The 22,971-nt window shown below is 39.8% G+C and overlaps 1 protein-coding gene across 1 annotated transcript in view; it reads left to right on the top strand.

The window, feature by feature from the left end:
- Nucleotides 1–22,971, top strand: part of LOC122794677 (disintegrin and metalloproteinase domain-containing protein 33-like) — a 2,280,125-nt gene that overhangs the window by 1,901,799 nt on the left and 355,355 nt on the right. Inside the window, exon 18 of the mRNA XM_044063306.1 lies at nt 4,396–4,504. Coding sequence (XP_043919241.1) covers nt 4,396–4,504 — 109 coding nt within the window. The remainder of the gene's footprint in view (nt 1–4,395; nt 4,505–22,971) is intronic.

The following is a 22,971-nucleotide window of genomic DNA, read 5'->3' as shown; positions in this document are numbered from 1 at the left end:
TTAGATATAGGGAAAGTCTTTGATTCCCTAAAGTGAGACTATTTATTCAAAATCCTAATGCTATTTGAATTTCTTGCATCCTTTGTTCATCTCCTAAATAATATATATACAAATAATTTAGCCTATGTCAAGTTAGGTCCTTTTACCTCTGAATCTATACATATAACAAAAGGCACTAAACAAGGATGTCCCATGTCACAGATTCTATTTGCTATGGCTAAAGAAATACTGACAGATTCAATTCGTAACAATATAAAAATCAAAGGAATAGATGTTTATGAACAATACAATTCTAAAGTAATGCTATTTGCTGATGACATATTACTAACATTATCTAATACAAAAGAGACATTAGAAGAATTTGATATATTAATTGACAAATTTCATATGACTTCAGGACTCCATTTCAATAAATCAAAATTGTTATTTTTAAATAAAAAAAGAACTGCAGACTAAGGGGGATAACATAATAGGGAAACAAGAATCTACCTTAAAATATCTAGGAATTGAGTTATGCAAGGATAATAATGAATTAGTCGCAACAAACTATAATAATGTCATCAATACAACCAAAATCTCTGTGGAAAAATGGAATAAAATAATATTAACGTTTGAAGATAGACTACAGTTAATAAAAATGGTTTTACTGCCCAAGATCCTATATATAGCTTTGGCAATACAACTGTTACCAGAAAGGAATATACTTAAAGAAGTAAATTCATGCCTAATAAATTTTTTATGGTTTCCCAAAAGAAACAGAATAGCTTTAATACATCATATCAGACCATGGAAACAGGGAGGATTAAACTTTCCCGATATAGAAAAGTATATAAAAGCATCAATATCTAAAACAATCTCAGATTGGATAAGTTTATTTTATTTATTTATTTTATTTTACATTTGTTGACCGGGATAGTCCGACTGGATACATGTCCATTTTCAGCGGAGTCCCGGGGAGAAAAGCTCCAACAAGGTTAAAATGACATATAATAAAAGACAGAAAGACAGCAAGCCAAAAGGACAGAAAACATATACATAGTTTTTAGAGAGATTACAGTGCAGCAGTAGAAGTTACATTTGATTACATTCATTGTATTCAGGTTAAGTCCAAATTACACTGCAAATTGGAAAGAATTACTAACTGTAACATTAATAAATACATTTGGTTTAAAAAAAAAAGTCAAACAACAGATAAAAACAATTTGTCTTGGCACATATGTATTAGTATGCAATATAACATAACTAAACCCACTAAAACTCATATAATTAATTATTACATTGACTCATTTAGGAAAATTATTAATGCAAATATAAATTTAAAAATCTGGTTTGATCTTTCAACGCCATTTATAGTCACAAAAAACTTTCCACATAAAATATATAGACAAATTATTACTTCCTGGGAACAGAAAGGATTTGTTTGTTGGCTCCAATGTATCAAAGAACTCAAAGTTTTAGATATGCAAGTAATAAAAACATACAAAATTCCACAACAGGACTGGCTAACTTTACAGAGTAGTCTGTCATATTCACAAGATTTAAGTAGAATAATTAACAATTCTTCATTTAAAGAAATACCTAAATTTATGAAATACATACATGAAATCATATATAATGACTTTGACATGGGAAACAGTATTTCAAAATTTTACAAAATATTGATAAACTATAAAACAACACCCAAAACCTCATACTGGAAATATATAACAAAAGGACACTCAGTACAGTTAAGTGAAGATATTAAAACAAATATCTTATTATCAATAAAATATACATCCTTTACATAATACCGGGAAGTTTTTAATTGGAAATGCTTGCACAGAGCATTCTTAACCTCAGATAGAATCAGTAAAATTAGTTCTTCCATAAAAGGAATATGTTGGAGATGTGAGCAAGTACACAATGCAGATTGGAACTACATTTTCTTTGATTGTGCTAAAATTAAGCCATTTTGGAATGGTATTAATAATTTTCTACAAGCTTTATTTAATGAACGATTTTATTTAACTAAAGCTCTTGTATTATTAAATGTGAACAAAAGTCCTCATTTGAATAGGTCAAATATGTATCTATTATGGACTATACTTGCAATTTCAAGGAAGTGTATAACAAGAAGATGGAATACAAACACAATACCAACTTTGGAAGACTTCTACACCCTACTGAAGACCGCAGCATTATTGGAAATTAAAATTAAAGAACTAAGAATTTATCCAAAACCATTTATCAACAACCCTTGGGTTAAAGTCTAATCATTGATTGACACTATACAATAATTGATCAGACACTCTGATAATGGATTGGACATACTTATAAAGTTAACTGCATACATGAAGATCTGTTATAGTGTCAGGCTAATGTAAAGAGTACATAGATATTTAAGATGTTATGTATAAATCCTATGGAATTCATTCAAATGTATTTGAAAAATACAAATAAAATTTTGTGGGAAAGAAAATAGACATTGACATAAACAGATAAATTTCTTTTGAAAAAGGAGACATTGAAAAAGACAGCTACCCTGCCTCTGTCACATTAGACACTGATTCAGATAAATGCTATCCCTCTGAGGCAGCAGACGGTGATAAAACAGATGCCCTGACTCTGGGAAAGCAGTGATGCAGACCAATGTTTTTTTTTTCTTCTTCTCTGGGACAACATAAAGTGGCATAAACAGGTGCCCTACCACCAAAGCAACAGACAGTTGGCCTCTTTATGAGAGAGCAGACAGTGGTAATACAGATGTCCTGACTCTGGGGCAGTGGAAGATGGTGCAAATAGGTGTCCTGCCTCTGATAACACAGATAGTAATGAGACAGGTTCCGTGCCTTTGTCACAGTGGTTTGTTATATAGTGTCAGATGCCCTACCACTGAATCAATAGGCAGTAAAGCAGAGAGATGCACTGTCTAAAGACAAACAGTCATGCAGAGTGATGCCCCCCAACGAAGCAATGAGTACTAATTCAGACAGATATCCTGCCTGTAAGACAGCATATGGTAGTGTAAATGGATACTCTGCCAAAAATCAATAACTAATGATGGCACAGAAGTATGCTGCATCTATGAACATCAGGCAGTGATATAGTGATGCAAATGAATGCACTACATCTTAGTAGCAGGGAGTGATACAGACAGGTGCCCTGCCTTCAAGGCAGCCAAAAGAGATGCAGACAGTTGTTGCACTGAGTGTGAAGTATCATACAGTAATGCAGACAGACGTGCATCTCAGGCATAATGGAAAGGATACAAGCAGCACACATAGATAACTTAAATTAGCCAGACTGCTTTTGAGAAGTTGAGAAAAACGTGGGTGAGTGCACAGAGAAATCCCATGCAAATGCAGAGATAATATGCAACCTCTGTGCAGAAGCAGAGATTAAGCTTCAAGCTCATACTATGAACTGTGAGTCACATACCTTAACCACCAATCTTTACAATGCTTTATGTAAATACACCATCTCAAATAAGACAGAACATTAGAACTTATTTCTCTATATTAAAACACAACCATGTATTTGCTCCATAACATCTGTACAAGAAAACATTACCTCTTTCATTATTCATGTCCAAAACCTGGTTGATTATATTCATGAAGTCACAAAGGCTGAGATGGTAGGGTACTTGCATTCACTGAAAAATGAACCTTTAAGCAGAACCAGCCCACTCTGTAGATTCTGGAAGACAGAACGTTGTAGTACAAACCACTGTATTAAAATACCGGGTACAAATGTGTGCCACCAATGTATATGTTCATAAAAATTAAAATGGTAAGGCAAAATATTTAGTAAGACGAGATACTGTCAAATGACATCAAAGCAGAGACAGGCTTTTGAATCAGTAATACATTTTTATTTGATTACGTGAGACTTCAGGAGCAGAATGTACTGTTTCTGATTGTTAACCATAGGGCAAACAAGAAGTAATCATTACATTTCAGGCAGTGTGGGTCAAAATGATGCCAAAGTAGAAAATGTTTTAAAGGAGACTGAATCCCCATGCAATGTTGGCTTACGGGATGAAGAAGTTAATCTATTAATATGGAAAATAAGATGCAGCGTTGCGCACACAACCTTGTAATGCACAGCATCACAGAAAGCATAAGTAAATCGCCAAGAATTAAGACTGACTTGACTTTATGTTGGCTACAGCACTGTAAAATAAAAGCATACACAGTCTGCAACAGCTGGCAGCAAGAGGCACACGTTAAATGCACTTTTTAGGACCCCATGATATATTATCACTGCACTTTAGTCTTTTGGGAAAAGTACTCCCAGTGTTAACCAAAACTGTTAGCATCTGTAGTATTACTGATCACACACATGTAATGGTTTTAAGTGGTTTTTGACCTACTCATCCTCTGATGTTACTCTTGTTCTTTCCCTCCTTTTGTGTAGGTCTGCAACAGCAACAAGAACTGCCACTGCAACAGGGGGTGGGCCCCTCCATTTTGTAACAAGCCAGGACTGGGAGGCAGTGTTGACAGTGGGCCAATACAACCAGACAGTAAGTGACAACATAAAATGAAGCACTGTGCCGTTTCTTTTTGGAAGATGAAATAAAGATCTTACATACAGAATCACAGACTATACAAAAATGCAGACATTTGCAGTTTGTAACCTGCCTTGGTATTAAGTGACTCATGAAGTAGAAAACAAAGTTTCAAACGATATCTGAACACAATCATGAGAATGTAAAAGAGTAAATATTGACAGTGACTTGTGCTTTCACTGTGTGATGCCTAATTTTGAATCAGAAAATGAAACAAACAATTGTTCAGATTTCCTTAAATCTTTGGTTCTGTGAAGGTAAAAACGTAAATGTTTGTGAACATCCAACAGGTTTTAACATATATTCTCCTTTGAGAAATTTGGAAAGAAGACTGGAAGGTTGATAACCCGGTTAATATTAGTTTTTGACACCACCTTAGGTAGAAAGGAAGGAGTGGTCCATAGAGATACTTTATCCTTGTGAAAAATTAAATAAAGAATTTAGAAGAAAGTGCCCAAGTTTAGACACTCTTCTAGCAGAAGTAATATCAACAAAGAAAATAGTTTCCAGGTCAAAAATCTTAGTTCAGACTTAGCTGATGGTTAAATGGGGGTTGGGTTAAGGCCTGAAGAACACAATTTAAATCCCAGGGAGGAACAGGATCCTTTAGAGGAGGTCTAAGTATATATGCTCCTCTTAGAAGGGCTTTACAAAGCTTGGAAGTATGAAAGTCAAAAATGGCTGCTAATTGTAAGCTGACAATTGAGGAGCCAGCTCCTTCATCGAAAATCGTAGCTAAAAAATTACAGACATTAGGAATTAGTGCTGAAATGGACCTAGACTCTTTTTATGTGCCTAAAAAACAAATCCTTTCTATTTACTTTTTGTGCACTTTTCTATTGTAGGCTTTGCGGGATGACTATAGAATTGTGATATGCAGGGGAGGACAGCCTGTGCTGTTTAGCAATCAATGGAACTGGAGAAACCATGCAGTCAAATTGAGGCCTGAAATGTCTGAAGAGTCATGTCTATTGGGTGATACAGCAGGTCTGGAGTTGGATCCAGAATCCAGGGTAGATAGAAGATGAGGCCAAAGGAAGGGGAAACCAGATCTGATGATACCAGTAAGGGGCAAGGAGGATAACTATTCTCTTCAATCAAGATGCTTTCTGTAGAAATTTAGGAATGAGGGGTTACTGCAGGGCCAGGAATGAAGCACAGCATCTCTCAGGGACTCCCTCAGTGGGTGGATCAGGGCAAAGAACCTACTGCACTTGTTGAGAGGAGATACAAAAAGATCACAGCATGGTTGGCCCAACTGAAGGAAAATCCTCTCTATCAACTTCATATTGAGAGAGCACTCATAAGGCATTAGGATAGACCTGCTTAACTTGTCTGCAATGATGCAATCACACTGGACTTCCCCTAGCTGTGCATTACTATCAGAAAGTATGGGATGAGCTTGCCCATTGCCATACTCTCATAGCTTCTCAACAGAGGGTAAGATCTGGTTTCCCCCTTGTTTGTTGATAGACAAGGCTACCAACATACTGTCTGTCTGAACTGCAATAGTCCCGGTTGGGAGAGTGTCTTGGAAGGCCTGCAATGCTAGGAGGACAGCCCTCATCTCTAGGACACTGATATGCATGCTGACCTCTTCAGTGGACCATGTGTCTTCAACCGTCCTTCCCAAGAAGTGCTCCCCCCCCCACCTGATCTGAGAGGTGTCTGTGGTCAGGGTGGCCTTGGGTTGAGGGAGAATAAAGGGACGGCCTCTTGTATTTGACTGGAACGGATCCACCATAGAGGATAATTTTTGCAAGCCTATGTTATTTTGACTTTACTGGAAAAAGGTTGGTGGAGACTAGACCACTGAGTTGTGAATGTCCACTGAAGGATCCTCATATGGCACCTTGTATGTGGTACGAGAGTGATTGCTGCTGACATGGATCCCAATGCACAGAGTATCAGAAGAGCACTGAATGATCTTTTTGACTCAAACTGAACTGTTTGAATCCAGAACAGAGGGAGAGAAGCTATGTGAGTGACTGTATTTAAAAGAACATTGATGAATTCCAAAATTTGAGTTGGTTCAAATTGAGAGTTGTTGTAATTGACAGAAATCCCCAGATGTGAGCACAACTGGATTAAGTAGTCCTGAGCTTAAATTAGTTGATGTCTGGTCATAGAGGTCAGCAGCCAGTCATCCAGATATGGAAACATCAGAATCCGAGCAGTCTCAAGTGAGCTGCAACTACTACCATACACTTGTTAAACACCCTGGGGCTGCGGTGAGACCAAAGGGCAGTGTTCTGAATTGGTAATGGCTGGTTTCCAGCCTGAAACGTATATATATCCTGGATTGTCTGTTCATTTTTATGTGATAGCATAAGATCTATCGAGCACATCCAGTTGTCCTTGTGCAGAAAGGGCAGAATGAACTGAACTGTGAGCATCCAGAATTTTGTATATTGAACCAATCAATTTAGTTTGCTGAGATCCAAGATTGGTCTCCAGTCCCGTCTTTTCTGGCACTAAAAAGAATCTTGAGTAAGTTCCAGTCTTTTCTGGTCTGGGGGACATCTTGGATGACTCTTTTTTTCTAACAGCTTGTTTACTTTGTAGTGCTGCTTATTCCCTCTGACTGGGGGGAACATAGGAAAATGGTATTATATAACTTTTGGGTATTATCCTCCACACCCATGAATCTTTTGTAATTTCTAGCCAGGCTATCTGGTGCAGGGATAAATGACCCCTGACTGCCTCCTTTCAGGAGCAGTAATAGGAGCTCTCAGAGAAAGTATCCCTACATCCCTGGTTATACAGACCACCTCTGCTGTAGGGATGGTGTCTTCCTTTAGACTTCCCACCTCTGCCCCTAGAGGAACTGTCTCCACATGGATCTTGGAAGGGACTCTGGGATTTTTGAACCACATTTTCTGTCTACCTCAATGGTTCTCTGAAACGGTCCATTGAGGGATCCAAAACTGTACGCCCACAGCAAACAGGGTTTTCCCTTCCTGCTCACACCTACAGAACTTGTCTTTTACTTTGGGACCAAATAAGAAGGTTCCATCAAAGGGAGCACTGATGAAACATTTGAAGGGTTAAAGGAATGAAAAAAAGAGAAAGGTATAAGAACTATACAAATTATACAGAAAATAGTTAACTTTCAAAAATGTTAAAGTTTCACGAGAGTTTTGTGACCTATGTCTGAACACTATGGCAGCAAATGAGATGTAAGATGACTAGGACATTATGGGTAAAGGGAGGAGCTCAAGAGTTTTCAGTGTTCAATGATCTGGAAGAAGTGTCTGAGTCAGATCCGATTATCGAATCCAAACTCAACAGTTGAGGAATGAATGAAAATGACAACATCAGATTGGTAAGTATTCCAGGATGGTTTATGCATGGAGAAATGTCTCACAAGATCTGTCCTGGGACCATTACTTTTCAGCACTTCTCCACAGGTAGTAAGAAAAGAGCCAAATTAATAGGTTGATTCAGACTACACTCAGTTGCAGTCTTGGGTAGAAAGGAAGGATTAGCATGGAAAGACAATTTAACTTTGTGGAAAATTAAATGAGAAGAAGTGAAAGACATGGCTTGTAGCTCTGAGACTCTTATGGCAGAAATAAGAGTTTTTCAGGGCGGAAACTTTACTTTAGTTATACTGATGATGTTGGCTGAAATGAGGATTTTGTCAAGGCTTCTAAAATAAAATTGAGGTCCCAGTTTGGAGCCAGGTCTTTAATATGAGATTGTAAAAGAAAGTCTCCTTTTAGAAAAGTTTTACATAATCTGTGGAAAACCACAAAAAAAAAAAAACATAATTACGGAAATTGAATTTAGAAGCCAGATGAACATTGATTGTGGAATAACTACTTCATCAAACAAATTTCAAAGAAATTGAAGAATTCTAGGAATTAATGCTGAAGAGTGGTCAGTGGTCTGCTGTGATGCCCTAATGGAGAAATGGTCCCATTTATTTTTGTTTACTTTCTAAGTGGATTCTGTTTGAGATGCAGAGAGACTATGAACCACACTCTTGGACATGGAAGGGTGTTTGGCCACCACTGGGTAAGACCAGTTGAGGCAGATCAGACAGGAGTGATATCAGACCCAGGCAGGGCTCTGGAAGCCATGGATGTTTCATCAAATGAAGCCTGAGTGAGTGAAACCAAATTTGCCATGGACAACATGAGGCAATATGGATAACTCCTTCATGCAAAAGCAATCTCTCTCTTTTGGCCTTTCCCGGTTAGGGGTCACCACAGTGGATCACCAGTCTGCAGACTGATTGGCAGTTGAGTTTTTATAGTGTTGCGTTGTCAGCCTGGCACCCAACCTTCACAGAAGGCACACAAACGCACATGCACGCACCTACCTGCATGTCTTTTAAAACTCACTCGACTGCAGGGAGGACATGCAGACTCAGTACAGAAGGCGCTCCAGACGAGAATCGAACCGGAGAAACTCCTTCATGCATGCTGCTATTTTCTGTAAGAATCCAGGCATTAAAGGAAGGGAGGCTGAAAGACATCACTGTCTTACCAAAGCATCTCTCCAGGACTGATCCTCTGGAAGGATCAGGATGAAGTACTTTCTGCACTTTGCATTGGTGAATGATGCAATGAGGTCACAGCAAGGCTGGCTCCAGTAGTGAAAATGAGCAACCAATGGATTAAGAGACTACTCATGAGACATGAGGAGCGGCCTGCTGAGCCTGTTCATAACAGGTTTGGCTTTCATGTACACTGTGATCAGAAAATTAAACAAATCAGTTACCCACTGTCAAACTCTCATGGCCTCTCAGAGGTAAGATGTGATTCTACTCTGCTTACTGCAGTGCCATATTACAGACAAGTTGTCTATTTGAATGACAATCATTCCTGGAGGTAGGGAGTCCTGGAATTTACACAATACCAGAAAGACCTTCCTCATCTTTAGGATATTTATGTGATGATTTGCCTCTGTCTGATACTAAGTTCCTTGGACCATGCTCCCTACAAAATACTCTCTCCATACCAGGGAGGAGGCAGCTGTGATAACTGTAGCCCATGGAAAAGGGAAAACAAACAGCTTTCCTATAGAGATAGTAGGAGAAGTGGGCTACCATTTTAAATGTATCTTGCATAGCCGAGTACTGATTATGGTGGTTAAAGGATGGTCTGAAAACTGACCACTGGTTTCTGAGTAGCCACTGAAGAATTAGCATATAGAAAAGGGAAAACAAACAGCTTTCCTATAGAGATAGTAGGAGAAGTGGGCTACCATTTTAGATGTATCTTGCATAGCCGAGTACTGATTATGGTGGTTAAAGGATGGTCTGAAAACTGACCACTGGTTTCTGAGTAGCCACTGAAGAATTAGCATATAGAGGCATGTCTGGGGAACCACAACTATTTTTGAATCCATCAACCTTGAAGTACTAGAAATGCTGATGTATTCTGGTGGTTCAAAAACTTTGTATGGAAGCTGTGTGTGTGTGTGTGTGTGTGTGTGTGTGTGTGTGTGTGTGTGTGTGTGTGTGTATACTGGCTCTGTCTGTCTGCCTAGATGGTATCCCATAAATGGGATGACTTGTGTTGGATAAATAATTGATTTTTTGTAGTTTACAGAGATACCCAAGGATGGGCAGAGCTGAAAAAAGTAGTCTGTGTCTTCAAGAAGAGATTCTCTGCTCATATCAGCGAAACATCAGTCATTCAAATACAGGAATACTGGGATATTTCTTAGTCTTAGATGGGCTGCAGCTACTGCCATGCACTTGAATACCCAGGGGGCTGTGGTGAGACCGAAGGGCAGGGCCATGAACTGATAATAAGTGGCTCCTGACCAGAAGGGTATGTATGTCCTGGATGATTTTGCTATTTTGATGTAGAAATAGGCATGTTGGAAATTGGCTTGGCACATGCAATCATTTACTTTGAGACATGGCAAAACTGATTATACCGTGACTGTGACCATTCTAAAGGGCGTTCTTTTGATGTAAACATTTAAGCTGTTGAGATCCAGAACTGGCTTAAGGTCCTTCTTCTTTTTGGGTTTTAAAAAGAATCCTGATTACTCTCCTAACCCCCTCTGGTCTAGTGGACTACCTAGATGGTTCTATTTTTTTCAAAACAGAGAGAGAGAATTTCACTTTGGTTGTTTTCCGTTGGTGAGGTGGAATGTCTAAAAGCAGCAGGATTTGAGGGGAGGTAAATGGAAAAAGGTTATATTATATATCCCCCCCTGGATATTATCCGTCTCATCCAGTCAGCCGGTGTGATGGCCAACCACATGGGTGAGATGACAGATAAACATCTCCTAAATGCCTCCAGTGGGGGACAGTCGGGAAGGTCTTTTTGGGTGTTAGAACTGCTTATCCAAGAACAGCCTCAAATATCCCCGATCCTTTGGACCACCTTGACCTTTGGTTCAGTGTCCATTGATGGGGCTGACTCTGCTTTGGCTGCCCCTGTCTGAGGTACAGTTAAAAGGTTGATTCTGGAGTTTTCTAAACTATAAGGATTTGAACCCCTTCTGATTCCTACTATAGGATCTTTGAGGAGTCTCAAATTTAACTCCTATTGCAGACAGAGTCTTCCTGCCCTGCTCACACCTCAGTAGCTCCTATTTCACTGAAGGATCAAATAAAGAAGTTACACCATAAAAGCCATTTATGAAAGATGTCTTAAAGTTATCTGCAAAAAATTCAGAGGTATAGCCAACTATGACATCTCATTATGGTACCAGTATGTGCCACACAAGTAGCTCTGTAGAAGTCACATAGACAGGACTTAATACTCACACTGTTGTCTCTAATGGTTTCATTGACTCCTTTGTGGATGGTTTCCTCAAAGAGTCTAAAGTTTGTTCCACTAAATCTCTTTGGAAGGAGTTCATAAGTGTGAGATACTTCAATGTCTTCAGGGCAAAAGTGTCTGAGACATAAGCTGCTTCCCCATTGTGTCCATTGCCCCAGACTTATTGGACAGATGGACAGCTGTTGTATCACCGAATAGCTTCTTCTTGGTGGCTACTTCTACAATCAAAGAATCCACTAGAGATCCCATTGACCAGTGCTGCCTATCCTTATGTGAATGCAAAACTTTATCTGGCTTCCTGGAGATGGGTTCAGAAGAGTCAGGCTTCTACCATCCTCTCCTGGTAGCCAAACTGATCAGGCAGTTGGCAAGAGAGCTTGACAGGATGTACAGGGTGCAGTGTGATGCACCTCAAATAACACCTACTCATCCTAAGAGGGTGTTTCAGTAGGCCATGGCCGTCTCAGCCTCATTAAGTCTAAGATCTATCCAAATGTGCTGTCCTCAAGAGGGGATTGAGGGGGAACCATCTCAATCATCCAAGTCAGTGTCAGCTGTGAGAGATGCTTTACAGAAGTCGATGTGCCTCTTGTTACATGTTCTCTTCTTATGAACATCGGGGGTGGGGGGATGACTTCTGGGATGAATCTGAATTAACCTGCACTGGTTGTTTGGGGGTATCAGCTCTTCTTTGATCTTGGAAAGCCTGATGAGCAAGCTGAGTACCTTTCTGGGCATCTAGGGGTAGACTGCACTGCTGGAGGCTGTGAAGCTGTTGTCACAGGAGCAGACATTATCTTTACCATTATATCAAACACTGATCTGGCTCTGTCGATGCAGAAGTTCGAACTGGTGCCTTGTCCATCCCCAACAAAGTATATGTAAGCAGCACTGAAGAAATAAAACCAAACATCAGAGGCTTTGAGGAGGAAATTGGTGCCGATGCATTGAAGGCTAAAGTCTCGGATACTGAAAAAGGCACCATGAAGGTTGCTGCAGAAAATGGAGCCTAAGACACTGAGTTGAGCACTCAGACCCAGGATTCAGTCAATGCTAAATGTCTCATTATTGAATGAATTGGATGAGAAAGGTCTGGACGTACAAGTTCCTATTGGTGTCTTGGCTCCAAAGCCACAAGTGTAAACACGTGGATGTGGAAAGGAGTAAACAAAGGAGAAAAAGGGACAACCCAGTCCACCTAGGAAACAAAGGAAGATGGGATGCCACCCATTTAAATATGTGCCCCCCAAAAAGCTCTCATCATATGCTCCCAATCCAAATCACCTGTACTTCAGAAGGTCCTGACAGACGGGAGTAAGAAAGTGGAGAGATGCCTGGAAACAGCCCTGGGTAATGCCCTTTCATGTTTGTAATAATGATCAACGACCCTGAAGAAGGACTTGTCTTAGGAGAATGTTGTTTGTTTGGCTCAGAAGAAGGAGGCAAATCCAATCTCGACATTTTGGACACCAAGGAATTGCCACACTCATCAAACTTTCCTCTTTTTTGCACACTATCTTTAGACTTGTCTTTATCTTCCTTGGGCTTATCAGAAAGGTTAGGAGCAGTATGGCCCTAAAGTATCAACTTGTTTCATCTATCCACAATGGCTCTTGGCCCAAAGACCTAATAAACTAAGCAGTCTGCAGATAAATGCTCCATCCCCAGGCACAGTACACTAAGATTATCGGCATCCTGGAGAGGTGCTCATATAAAATCTCTTTTCTGTCTTATTAATATGTATCGCTGTATGGAAAAAAAAAGGAAATTTTAACAATCACCAACACACTGTTATAAGCAGCTGGAAAAAAACAGCTAACAACAATAACTACAATGCAGTGACAACTCTGAGTGTGTGTGTGTGTGTGTGTGTGTGTGTGTGTGTGTGTGTGTGTGTGTGTGTGTGTGTGTGTGTGTGTGTGTGTGTGTGTGTGTGTGTGTGTGTGTGTACTCTCACACACACACACACACACTAGTTATACAACTTTTTGATATTCTAATTAAGAAAGGGGGTCAATGGGCCTGATGCCCAATGCCTCAAGGAAAAGGAAGAAAGGAGAAAAATTCACAACAAAGACAGAGAAAACAAAATTGTAAAATATAAAAAATGTTATCTTACAGGAGGGAAGGATAATTCCTAAAGGGATGAGGCTGACAAAAAAAGCAAAATTAGTATTAAGTTGAAAGGAATACATAGCTGGGACCAAGGATGCTATCTGAATACAACAGCAGCAAACATTTTAAAGGAGCTTTAGTATGGCTGGACCAGATACTAATTGCCTGGTACCCACCAGTTTGTCTGGATGGACAGGATGAATAGGATTTCAAAGTTCTTTACAGTTACAATTACAGAAATAAAAGTCAAGAATCGTAAACACATATTGTGTATTTACTTCCACGCAAAAAAAACATCTTTGGTAAGTGAAACTGTAAAGAAAGGAGAAAAGATCTTTCACGAAAGACGTGCATTGGAAATCTTAACAAATTTAATAAACTAGAATTCCATATTTTAGAGGTTGCCACTCAGAACAGTGACTTTTCAAAGTGATTTAATGAGGGCTATGATTAGATGCTGTAAGCTGACAAGTAAGAATGCACTAGTCATTTAACTGAGTCACAGCAGGCTGTTTGATATACTGGTATAGAAGTGAATGAACAAATTCTAACTAGTGCAAAGCCTTTAAGGGGAAGAGGCAACAATGAGATCAAGAAGCATTCCCAAACACAAATTACAGAAATATAAGCAATAATAGAATAATTCAGACTAGTTATATAAAAGAGTACACATATATATATATATATATATATATATATATATGTGTGTGTGTGTGTATTTATTTTTATTTATTTTACAGTTTGTTTACTGGGATAGTCCATTGGGCCAAGAAGAGCCCATTTTCAATGGAGTCCCAGGGAGAAAACCTCCATGAACAAAGACAATGCATTTACATTTATGTAATACTATTGAAGAACCATGGTATTACACAACATGACAAAAAATCCACGATTGCAATGAAAATACAGTCAAAAAGCAAAAGGTAAAATTACACACAGACACAACACACACACAAATAAGTCAATTAATATAAGAAAATCCATTGGTGCATATTCCTGTTAGATTTGTTACAATGTGAAATAACACAGGGTTGACATTACAGTTTTACATGAAATCTTAGCAGAGTTAAGTAGGATAGGGGATAAGAGGTATTAATTGTTGAATCTAAGAAGGGTGGGACAATAAGAAAAAAAAGTAGAGCAAGAGTAGGGGTAAATGAGAAAAATAAAGATGGAAGTAGTCAGAGAAGCTCAGTATGATGGAGAGAAGAAAAGACGTGTGTGTGTGTGTGTGTGTGTGTGTGTGTGTGTGTGTGTGTGTGTGTGTGTGTGTATATATTTAGATATGCGTTCTAGTGAACAGGCAGAGTTTAATGCACAATATATACATTAGATCTCACCTTCGATAACCACATCGCCAAAACAGTCAGGAAATCCTTCTATGTGGCACACCTCATCACTAAGCGCTTTTCATCCAGAAAAAAAGGAGGTCATTGTCCCACTGTACTCATCCCTCTTTAGACCCTTTATAGAAAACAATGCCCCGTTTGGTATGTACCTCTCAAGACATCTGCAACAACTGGAAATGCCGCAGAAATACCTCACTAAAAGAATCACAGGCCTAAAGCAGATGCCCTATGCTGACCGTCTAAAACATCTCCAGCTATACTCTGTCACATATCGTGTACTCCGAGGCGATCTCTGCTTAAAATACAAGGCCATGTCAAACCCAGAGCTGTTGGACATGCTACACTTAAATAAATCCCAATCCCTCAGAGAGGCACTCTCCAGGGATCTAAACCTTGTCATCACAATGAACAAAACATGCTGGAGGGATAGGTTCCTGACCCAGAGACACCCCAGACTCTAGAATAGACTGCCAATACATGTCAAGCAGAGCGGCTCTTTGGCCCTCTTCAAAAGGAACCTTGACAATAGGATGGGAGATAGGAAATTCACCCCGAGGATCACGTCAGTCGCCCCTGCTAGACAGGGGTCCAGGGAAGTAAATATTCTGGGACGAAATAGCCAGGGAATTGTTAAGGCTAGGCTTGTACAGGTCCTAGGGCTATTAGCCTAGTACCAACCTATGAACCTATAAAGGGGGGGGGTCAACCTTCAGTAAACATGAGACAGGAGACAAGAGTATAAAAGAAGACAGGGATAGCATGTTAGGTGATATGTACTGTACTGAAGAGGTAGCATTTGGCTTGGATGAAGAAGTGTTTTTTTTAAGTTGCGTTCTGAATTTGGAATAAGTGTTGATTTCCTTAACGTCAATGGGGAGAGCTTGCCAAACAGTAGGTGCCTGAAAGGAGAATGAATGTGCAGTGTTGTGGAGCTTGGTTCTAGAGGTAATGAGAGTCAGTATGGCTTCTGAGTAGTGTCTCAACTTGTATAAGGAGCTTTTTCATGAGGTTCAGCTGCAACGGGAGTAAAAGTCTGGAAATGCAGAAGTTTACATTGTTGGGATCCTAACAGTAGGTTAGATCTTTGTTTTATGAATAGCTATTTGGCTTTCTCTAGAATGATACAGTGATGCTCACAGAGAGGTGAGTTTGTTATGCATCAGCAAATAATGTTACAGTTTGTCTGGAGTGGCGTTGGGCTATTCCTGGATGCAGATGTAAAAATAGGCAGTCAATATTCAAGCTGAGAAATGAGAACTCCTTTACCAATGGCTGCTCTGGCTGTTTCGGATACAAAAGGGGAGATCTCTTTGGCCCAGAGGAGGAGGGAGTTTATTTTTCCTCTCACTCTGTCTGTGTAGAAATGGAAGTTTAGCAAACGATCAAGCCATAATCCTAGGTATTTGAAGGTGGAACTGTTTCTATGGGATGTTTGTCCGAGTCAAAGATCGATAAAGGGTCAGGGGCTTTGTGAAGCATATTTTTGGTCTTGGTTGTCTTGGAGAGTTTGAGAAGTAGTTTATGGTTTATGAGTCATTGGTATAGCTCATGTAAGTCAGACTGGAATTGGGATTGAAGATTGGTATGACAGTGATCTGATCAGTAAATAACCATGTCATCAGCACAGAGGATGAGAGAGAGATGGAGGAGGTCACAAGGAAGATTAATATTGAATATGGAGAAGAATAGCAGGGCAAGAATTCATCCTTCTGGTACACTTTTGGCAAAAGGTACAGATTCTGATTGGGAGGATCATATTTTAACTCTGAAGCATCTGTCAGTGAGGAAATTTTTAAACCAGAGAATGGTATCTGGACTGGTACCAATTTCAATTACTTTGTTTTTGAGAAGACAGTGGTCAATGAGGTCAAATGCCTTTGACAGGTCTATAAATAGGGCATCTGTAAGGAGGCCTATGTCAGTGTTTTGCAAGATGTCATCCATTAGAGACAAAAGTGCTGTCATAGTACTTTGTCAAGGCCAGAATTCAAGATGTTTGGAGGACAGTAGGTGGTACTGCTGGGTATATATACATATACATAGAGAGAGAGAGTTAGAGAGTTGGGTGCACCTATCTTTTCTAGAAGTTTTCCCAGAACTGGAAGAATGGATAGCAGATAGAGGTGAGACATATCTGTATCTTTTGGGCTGGATTGCTTTGAAAGTGCTGTTTTAGTACTTTGTCAAAGCCATAATTCAAGATGTTTGGAGGACAGTAGGTGGTACTGCTGGGTATATATAGATATATACATACAGAGGGAATTAATGAGTTGGGTGGACCTATCTTTTCTAGAAGTTTCCTCAGAACTGGAAGAATGGATAGCAGACAGAGGTAAGATATATCTGTATTTTTTGGGCTGGATTGCTTTGGCAGGAATTTAATTAGAGCAGTTTTCCAAATTTGTGGTGTAATACTTTGTATGAAATACAGTGTATATATGTGAATGAGAGGAAGACACAGATTATCTCTGCAGAGATATATGAACCAGGGGGTCATGTTGTCAGATCCAGGAGGGGTGTCAGTGGAAATATTTTCAAGTAGAATAGAGACATAATTGGGATGTATGTGTTTGAAGTGGAACAGGCGGATGAATGGTGGTGGGGTTGGAATTGCACAATCTGTGGGAGGTGTGGAGTTCACTGATGGGAGATTAGGAACATTTTAACAAAATCTTCTGGAGAAAGTTTTGTTGTGCCACACTGAGTGCTGTTTGTAGAGAAAAAGCCATGAGGAGATTTTTTTCCTTGTAAGAAGGTTTACTTCTTTTCAAAAGCTTTTGGGGTGGGTGTAAGAGAGTAATTTGTTTATTTTTGTTGGAGATTTCTTTTGTGCATTTAGATGGACTTTGTGGCTATGTTATGCAAGACTATAAAATAGGTGCAGTTGTCAGTTTTGGGGGGTTTCATTCTTTAGAGTAAGAAGATGTTTGAGTTCAGTGGACAGCCATTCAGTTTTGCAGAGTTTATAAATTCTGCAGATAGTTAGAAACACTTTGTCATGCTGCAGAAGTAGAAAGTTGGTTAGACTTACAACTGCTGTATTTGAGTCATATACAGGGAGTATACAATTCCAGTTGTGGGATATGAGAAAGTTTTTGAGTTTGTCAATATTAGTACTAGACTGGTTTCTGATGGCTTTTAATCTTGGTGATGCTTTTACACAATGGTTGTTAACTGTAAAAGTGATATGGCAGTGGTCACTTAGTGATGGTGGCAGAACGTTTATGTTGGAGATGGAGTCTGGTATGTTTGCAATCAGGTCAAGTATGAAGTGTTCCTACAGTCTGAGGTTAGTTTGTGTATGTTCTTTTATGAGTTGAAGGAGACTTAAGTCTACCAGCAACGTATCCATGTTGCATGAAAAAGGGCCACGATAATCATTCTAGGTGATTTCAACCTTAATTATGTTATTATTTTTGGGACAGTTATTAAAGATGTTAAGTGATATGAATGTATTTAGGGAAGAAGGGGTGTCAGACAGGCTGTAGCGATCAGTAATGGTTTGCTTTTGTGAGATGGAAATTTTAGGGGAATCCAGTTAAGACTGAAGTCTGAGGAGGAGTTTCCTTGGACAATTATTTTTGAGTTTAGGTTATTTTTGTACATAACTGCAGTGTGACCACTAGATCATTTACTAGGTCTGGCATCAATGACACACTTGTGGGAGGTTATAGAGTCTTGGTTGACAGCCATTCTGTGGTCGCTATAATGTCTAGGTTGTTCTGAAAGATAAAAGCACTTATGTGGTCTGGCTTGATGCTGTACGCACTGAAGAGGCCACAGGCCAGTGTAGGAAGGGAGGAGTTCTGTTGTTAAGCCTGGGTGGGGTTCAATGTTACTCTTTAAGGAGTGTAAAGATATAGCTGATATTCTAAAAGAGGTCTTTGGTGTTTTAGGGAGAGAGGCATATATTTCTGCATCTTCGTAATTATGTAGAAGAGTGATCCTAAGAGTGGTAAGCTAGAGAGTGGGTTTAGTCTGAGTACTGGTCAGTTGTGGTGGTGGTTTGTTGGTGTGGAAATTATGGAAATAGGGGAAATACATGGTTATGTAACAATGGGCTGGGTAAGCATTTTTGAAGATGTTTGGTAATGGAAGCAGGGATAAAAAAGGTGAACAGAAAAGAAGTTGGAGATGAAAAAGGCTAAGTTGTAGCAGGATACAAATGTTACTGTGTGGCTGTATATTGTCTGTGTAGGAAGTTGAATATGGGTGTTAAGACTTTCAGTAATATTATAGTTCTGACTCTAAGGACAGTGAGGTAAACGGGGTTACATCACACAGGGTGTGAATGTGGATGGAGATCAAAGCAAATTTACTGAATGATCCAGGGTGGTAAGGGACTGAAGCAGTTAAGGGGAAGCTACTCAGTCTAGGGGAGCACCTGGTGGTGCCCTACAAATGACAGATGCAAACACATGAGCTATTCAGAAATGAGAGCCTTGAGAAAGGGGGCTTTGGTAATAATTTTATGACAGAAAACCAGCATGATTTGTCCCACTACTTTAATGGGATAAGGTAAGTCATTCCTCGCTATGTGGGGATAACTAATACTGGGTATTGCTCTGCTGTTAGAAGAGCCTAGAAGTATAAAACCCTAAAGGAAATCTATCAACAGACATGGAAGCACATGGAGAGGATAGACAGTGTTATGAAAACAGCAGCCATGGAGATTCCTTCTGCTTTAACATAGATGAAAACAGAAAAGTGGAAGTTTTAAGGCACTAAGCACAACTTTCAAGCAGGAAGGACACCTCAAGTGTTTTCTTTTCTTGCATTTCCTTTGCTAAGGTGTCTGTGGAGAGTTTGGTAGTGTTCACTGCAGAGTTGATGTATATTTACAGTATGAGGACACACCCAGGTAAGTTGGAAAAGTTGCAAAATACATGAGGGGAAGAAAAGCAAATAGTATGAGAGTTAAAGCTGGGGGAATAGATTCAAAACAGCAGGAAAATGAGAAAAGTATTTTTGTTGCACTCTAGAAACTGTACAAAGACAGGAGTTGACCATGAGAAACGTGTGGCTACCACACGGCAGCTATGCAAACAAATTCACTAAAACAAAGCCACTAAAGGTTTACATGTAAAGAGCACTATTGTCAGTCTCCCAGTATAACCTCCCACTAAGTAATAATTAACCTTGAAATGCAGTTTACTTCATGTAAACAATACAATCAGGAAGTAAATGAATAATGCAAGATTCTTAAAAAAAACTGCAAGAAAACCTTCTGGAACAGTGGACTGGCAGAAGACGAATGTGCTCAAATATGAACATGTTTTGCTTTCCAATCTACATGTCAGAAAGGAAACTAAATAAACATAGTTCAACAGTCCTTAGCTACCTTTCATTGGTGGAGTAAACAAAATCACTAAAGCATTTCAGTGAGACTGGTATAAAACATTATCCACTCACTGTAACAGTAGGCAGGAAGAAGTGACCGTGGCTGACTTATCAGGATAGAAGACACTGAATGGTGAGTGGGTAGGGGCCAGGAGTACTATTAAGCAGTTGTTTGAATACACACACAAATTACATAGGCAAGTGTGAATAGGAAGGTCTAAGTGTGTGTATGTGCCTGTGTCCTGGATTAGGATATAAGAATATCCTGAGTACGATACAACCAAGTACATGAGATATTTGAAGGTCTGTGCTTGTGTGTGTGTGTATCTGTCTGACTGTTGGGGTGGTAACACTAGAGGATTTGAGAAAGGGATTCTGAGATAGTGTGTGTGTGTGTGTGTGTGTGTGTGTGTGTGTGTGTGTGTGTGTGTGTGTGTGTGTGTGTGTGTGTGTGTGTGTGTGTGTGTGTGTGTGTGTGTGTGTGTGTGTGTGTGTGCGTGTGTGTGCGTGTGTGTATGTGTGTGCGTGTTTATGTGTGTTGAAGGGATGTGTGGGTGAGTGCTTTCATGAGTATGAGCGAATATGTAGAGGCTTGTTTGTGGATGATCGGATGTTTGTGTGCGTGTGTATGTGTGGGTAAGTGCTTCATTTACTGTGAATGAGTATGTGATCGTATGTTTGTGCATGTGTGCACTTGTGGCCAAGTGCTTCCCTGACTGTGCGTGAGTATGTGGGGACATGTCTGTGGATGATTAGATGTTTGTGCGTGAGTGCATATGTATGGGTAAGTGCTTCCTTGACTGTGAGTGAGTATGTGGGGACATGTTTGTGGATGATTGGATGTTTGTGCTCGCTGGGAAGTAGTGTGTGTGTGTGTGTGTGTGTGTGTGTGTGTGTGTGTGTGTGTGTGTGTGTGTGTGTGTGTGTGTGTGCGCGCACCTGTATGTATGTGTGAGAATGCAGGAATGCACTGGCATATGCGTGCATGTGCAGGTATAGTAAAAGTGGCTGCTAGGGGGAACACTAGCATGATCAAGTCTGACAGCGCAGTATTCAATTTACAGACATAATAATGAAGTACTAATGAGGTATTTCTCTGTACAACTTTACGATGTCTCTGAATCCGAGATGTTTCCATAACACAAAATGAGCAACATGCACTGGCAAGTAAGCACAGGCAGAGAGCATCTCTTTGAATCCCATACATAGTAGAAATACGTACGCTAGGAAAATATCCTTGGGAGACACTGAGATACTGAGAGAATCTGAGTTACACTGAGACCACCTTAGGATCGGATTCTGTATCTTATATACCTGGCAAAAACAACACAAAGCAGTATCTTATGGCCAATAAGAAAGATGGAAGACACTATAGCAGAATGGATGGTGATTGTATCAAATGCTTTAAGATAGTCTAAAAATAGGACACCATTAGAACAGCTTTGGTTCAAATGATGGAATAAAGCATGTGAGAAAGTACTATGGCCAGATTAGACTTCATATGCTGGGACTCGGAGATGATTCAGTGGTTTATTAAGTACTGGAATAGTGGAGTACAGATGTAGTTTTCAAATAATTCGGAAAGCAGAGACACTATAGGGTAAGCAAATCCTATCTGCTGTTAAATGCTACCAAAAGTAAAGCCATCTTGTTCTGCAGCCACTGCTAATGTTCCACCTGCTTATCGATCTTAATTATTATCTCTACAAATAAACCCTAGAGGCAGAGCATATTCACTTTTAAACCTAGGAGTTACGCAAGATAACTTCTCTCTGGGATTATTTCAACTTCTCCATGTATATAGTAGAAGCTGTTAGGTAGGTGGAAGTCAGGAACATCGAATCTAAATGCATTCATTACTGTAACTGTCAGTGTAATGGCCTGGGTTTTGAATGAATTAGATCTTCAGAATGGATCCTGTTCATAATCTTAATAGCTGACAGTATGGCATGGAAATGTGGCCAAAAAGTGGTCAGTACCTATCACAGCACTAACCCTCTGACTCACTGGTGAATACCATCAGTGAGGCAAGCCACCTGGCTGAAGAAACAGATCTGTGTACTGTTAGCAAGGATGTTTCTGGATCCAACAGAAAGGTGCTGACAAACCTGGAAGGCAAAAACTGCATCAGTTGCTTAGGAAAAAGCCCAGATGTGGGAATTTAGTTAGCCAATGGAGAATGACGTCTTGATGGTCACAAAGAGGTTCTGACAAGTCATCCAGTGACCCAGGACTGCAAGGTGGGATGCTGTCCTGGCAGTTCTCAGCAAGAGTACAGGATGGAGAGATCGCTGAGCAATAAAAAGAGCACTTTAACAGACTCCTGAATTAGGTATGCATGCCTCCTCTGTGGAGTTAGGTATAAATGCCTCCTCTGTCGAGTTAGGTATACAAACCCTCCTCAGTTGAATTAGGTATACATGCTTCCGCTGTGGAATTAGGTATACATGCCCTCTTCTGTTGAATTAGGTATACATGCCTCCTCTGTGGAAGTATGTATACATGTCTCCTCTGTGGAATTAGATATACATGCCCTCCTCAGTGGAATTAGGTATACATGCCTCCTCTGTGGACTTAGGCATACATATCTGCTCCCTCTGTGGAATTAGGTTTACATGCCCCCTCTGTGGAATTAAGTATACATTACTCCTCTGTAGAGGCACTACAACAAGCAGATGTAGGAAGTGGACCAGTTTTGTTAGATGAGATCACTATATAGATTAAATGGTTCTATTGTGATAATTCTACAGCAGATGATGAGATCTGTCCAGAAATGCTGAAGGCACTGGATATGTCTGATATGTCATGCACAATATACATTTCAGTGTTATGTGAGAAGTCTGGGAAGGTTCCTCTGGACCGATAA

The sequence above is a fragment of the Protopterus annectens genome, chromosome 2.part1 (genome assembly GCF_019279795.1).
Source record: "Protopterus annectens isolate FY-2018-M chromosome 2.part1, PAN1.0, whole genome shotgun sequence".
Taxonomy (NCBI): domain Eukaryota; kingdom Metazoa; phylum Chordata; order Ceratodontiformes; family Protopteridae; genus Protopterus; species Protopterus annectens.
Note: the sequence above shows the minus strand (reverse complement) of the source record. Positions and strands in the feature narration are given on the sequence as shown.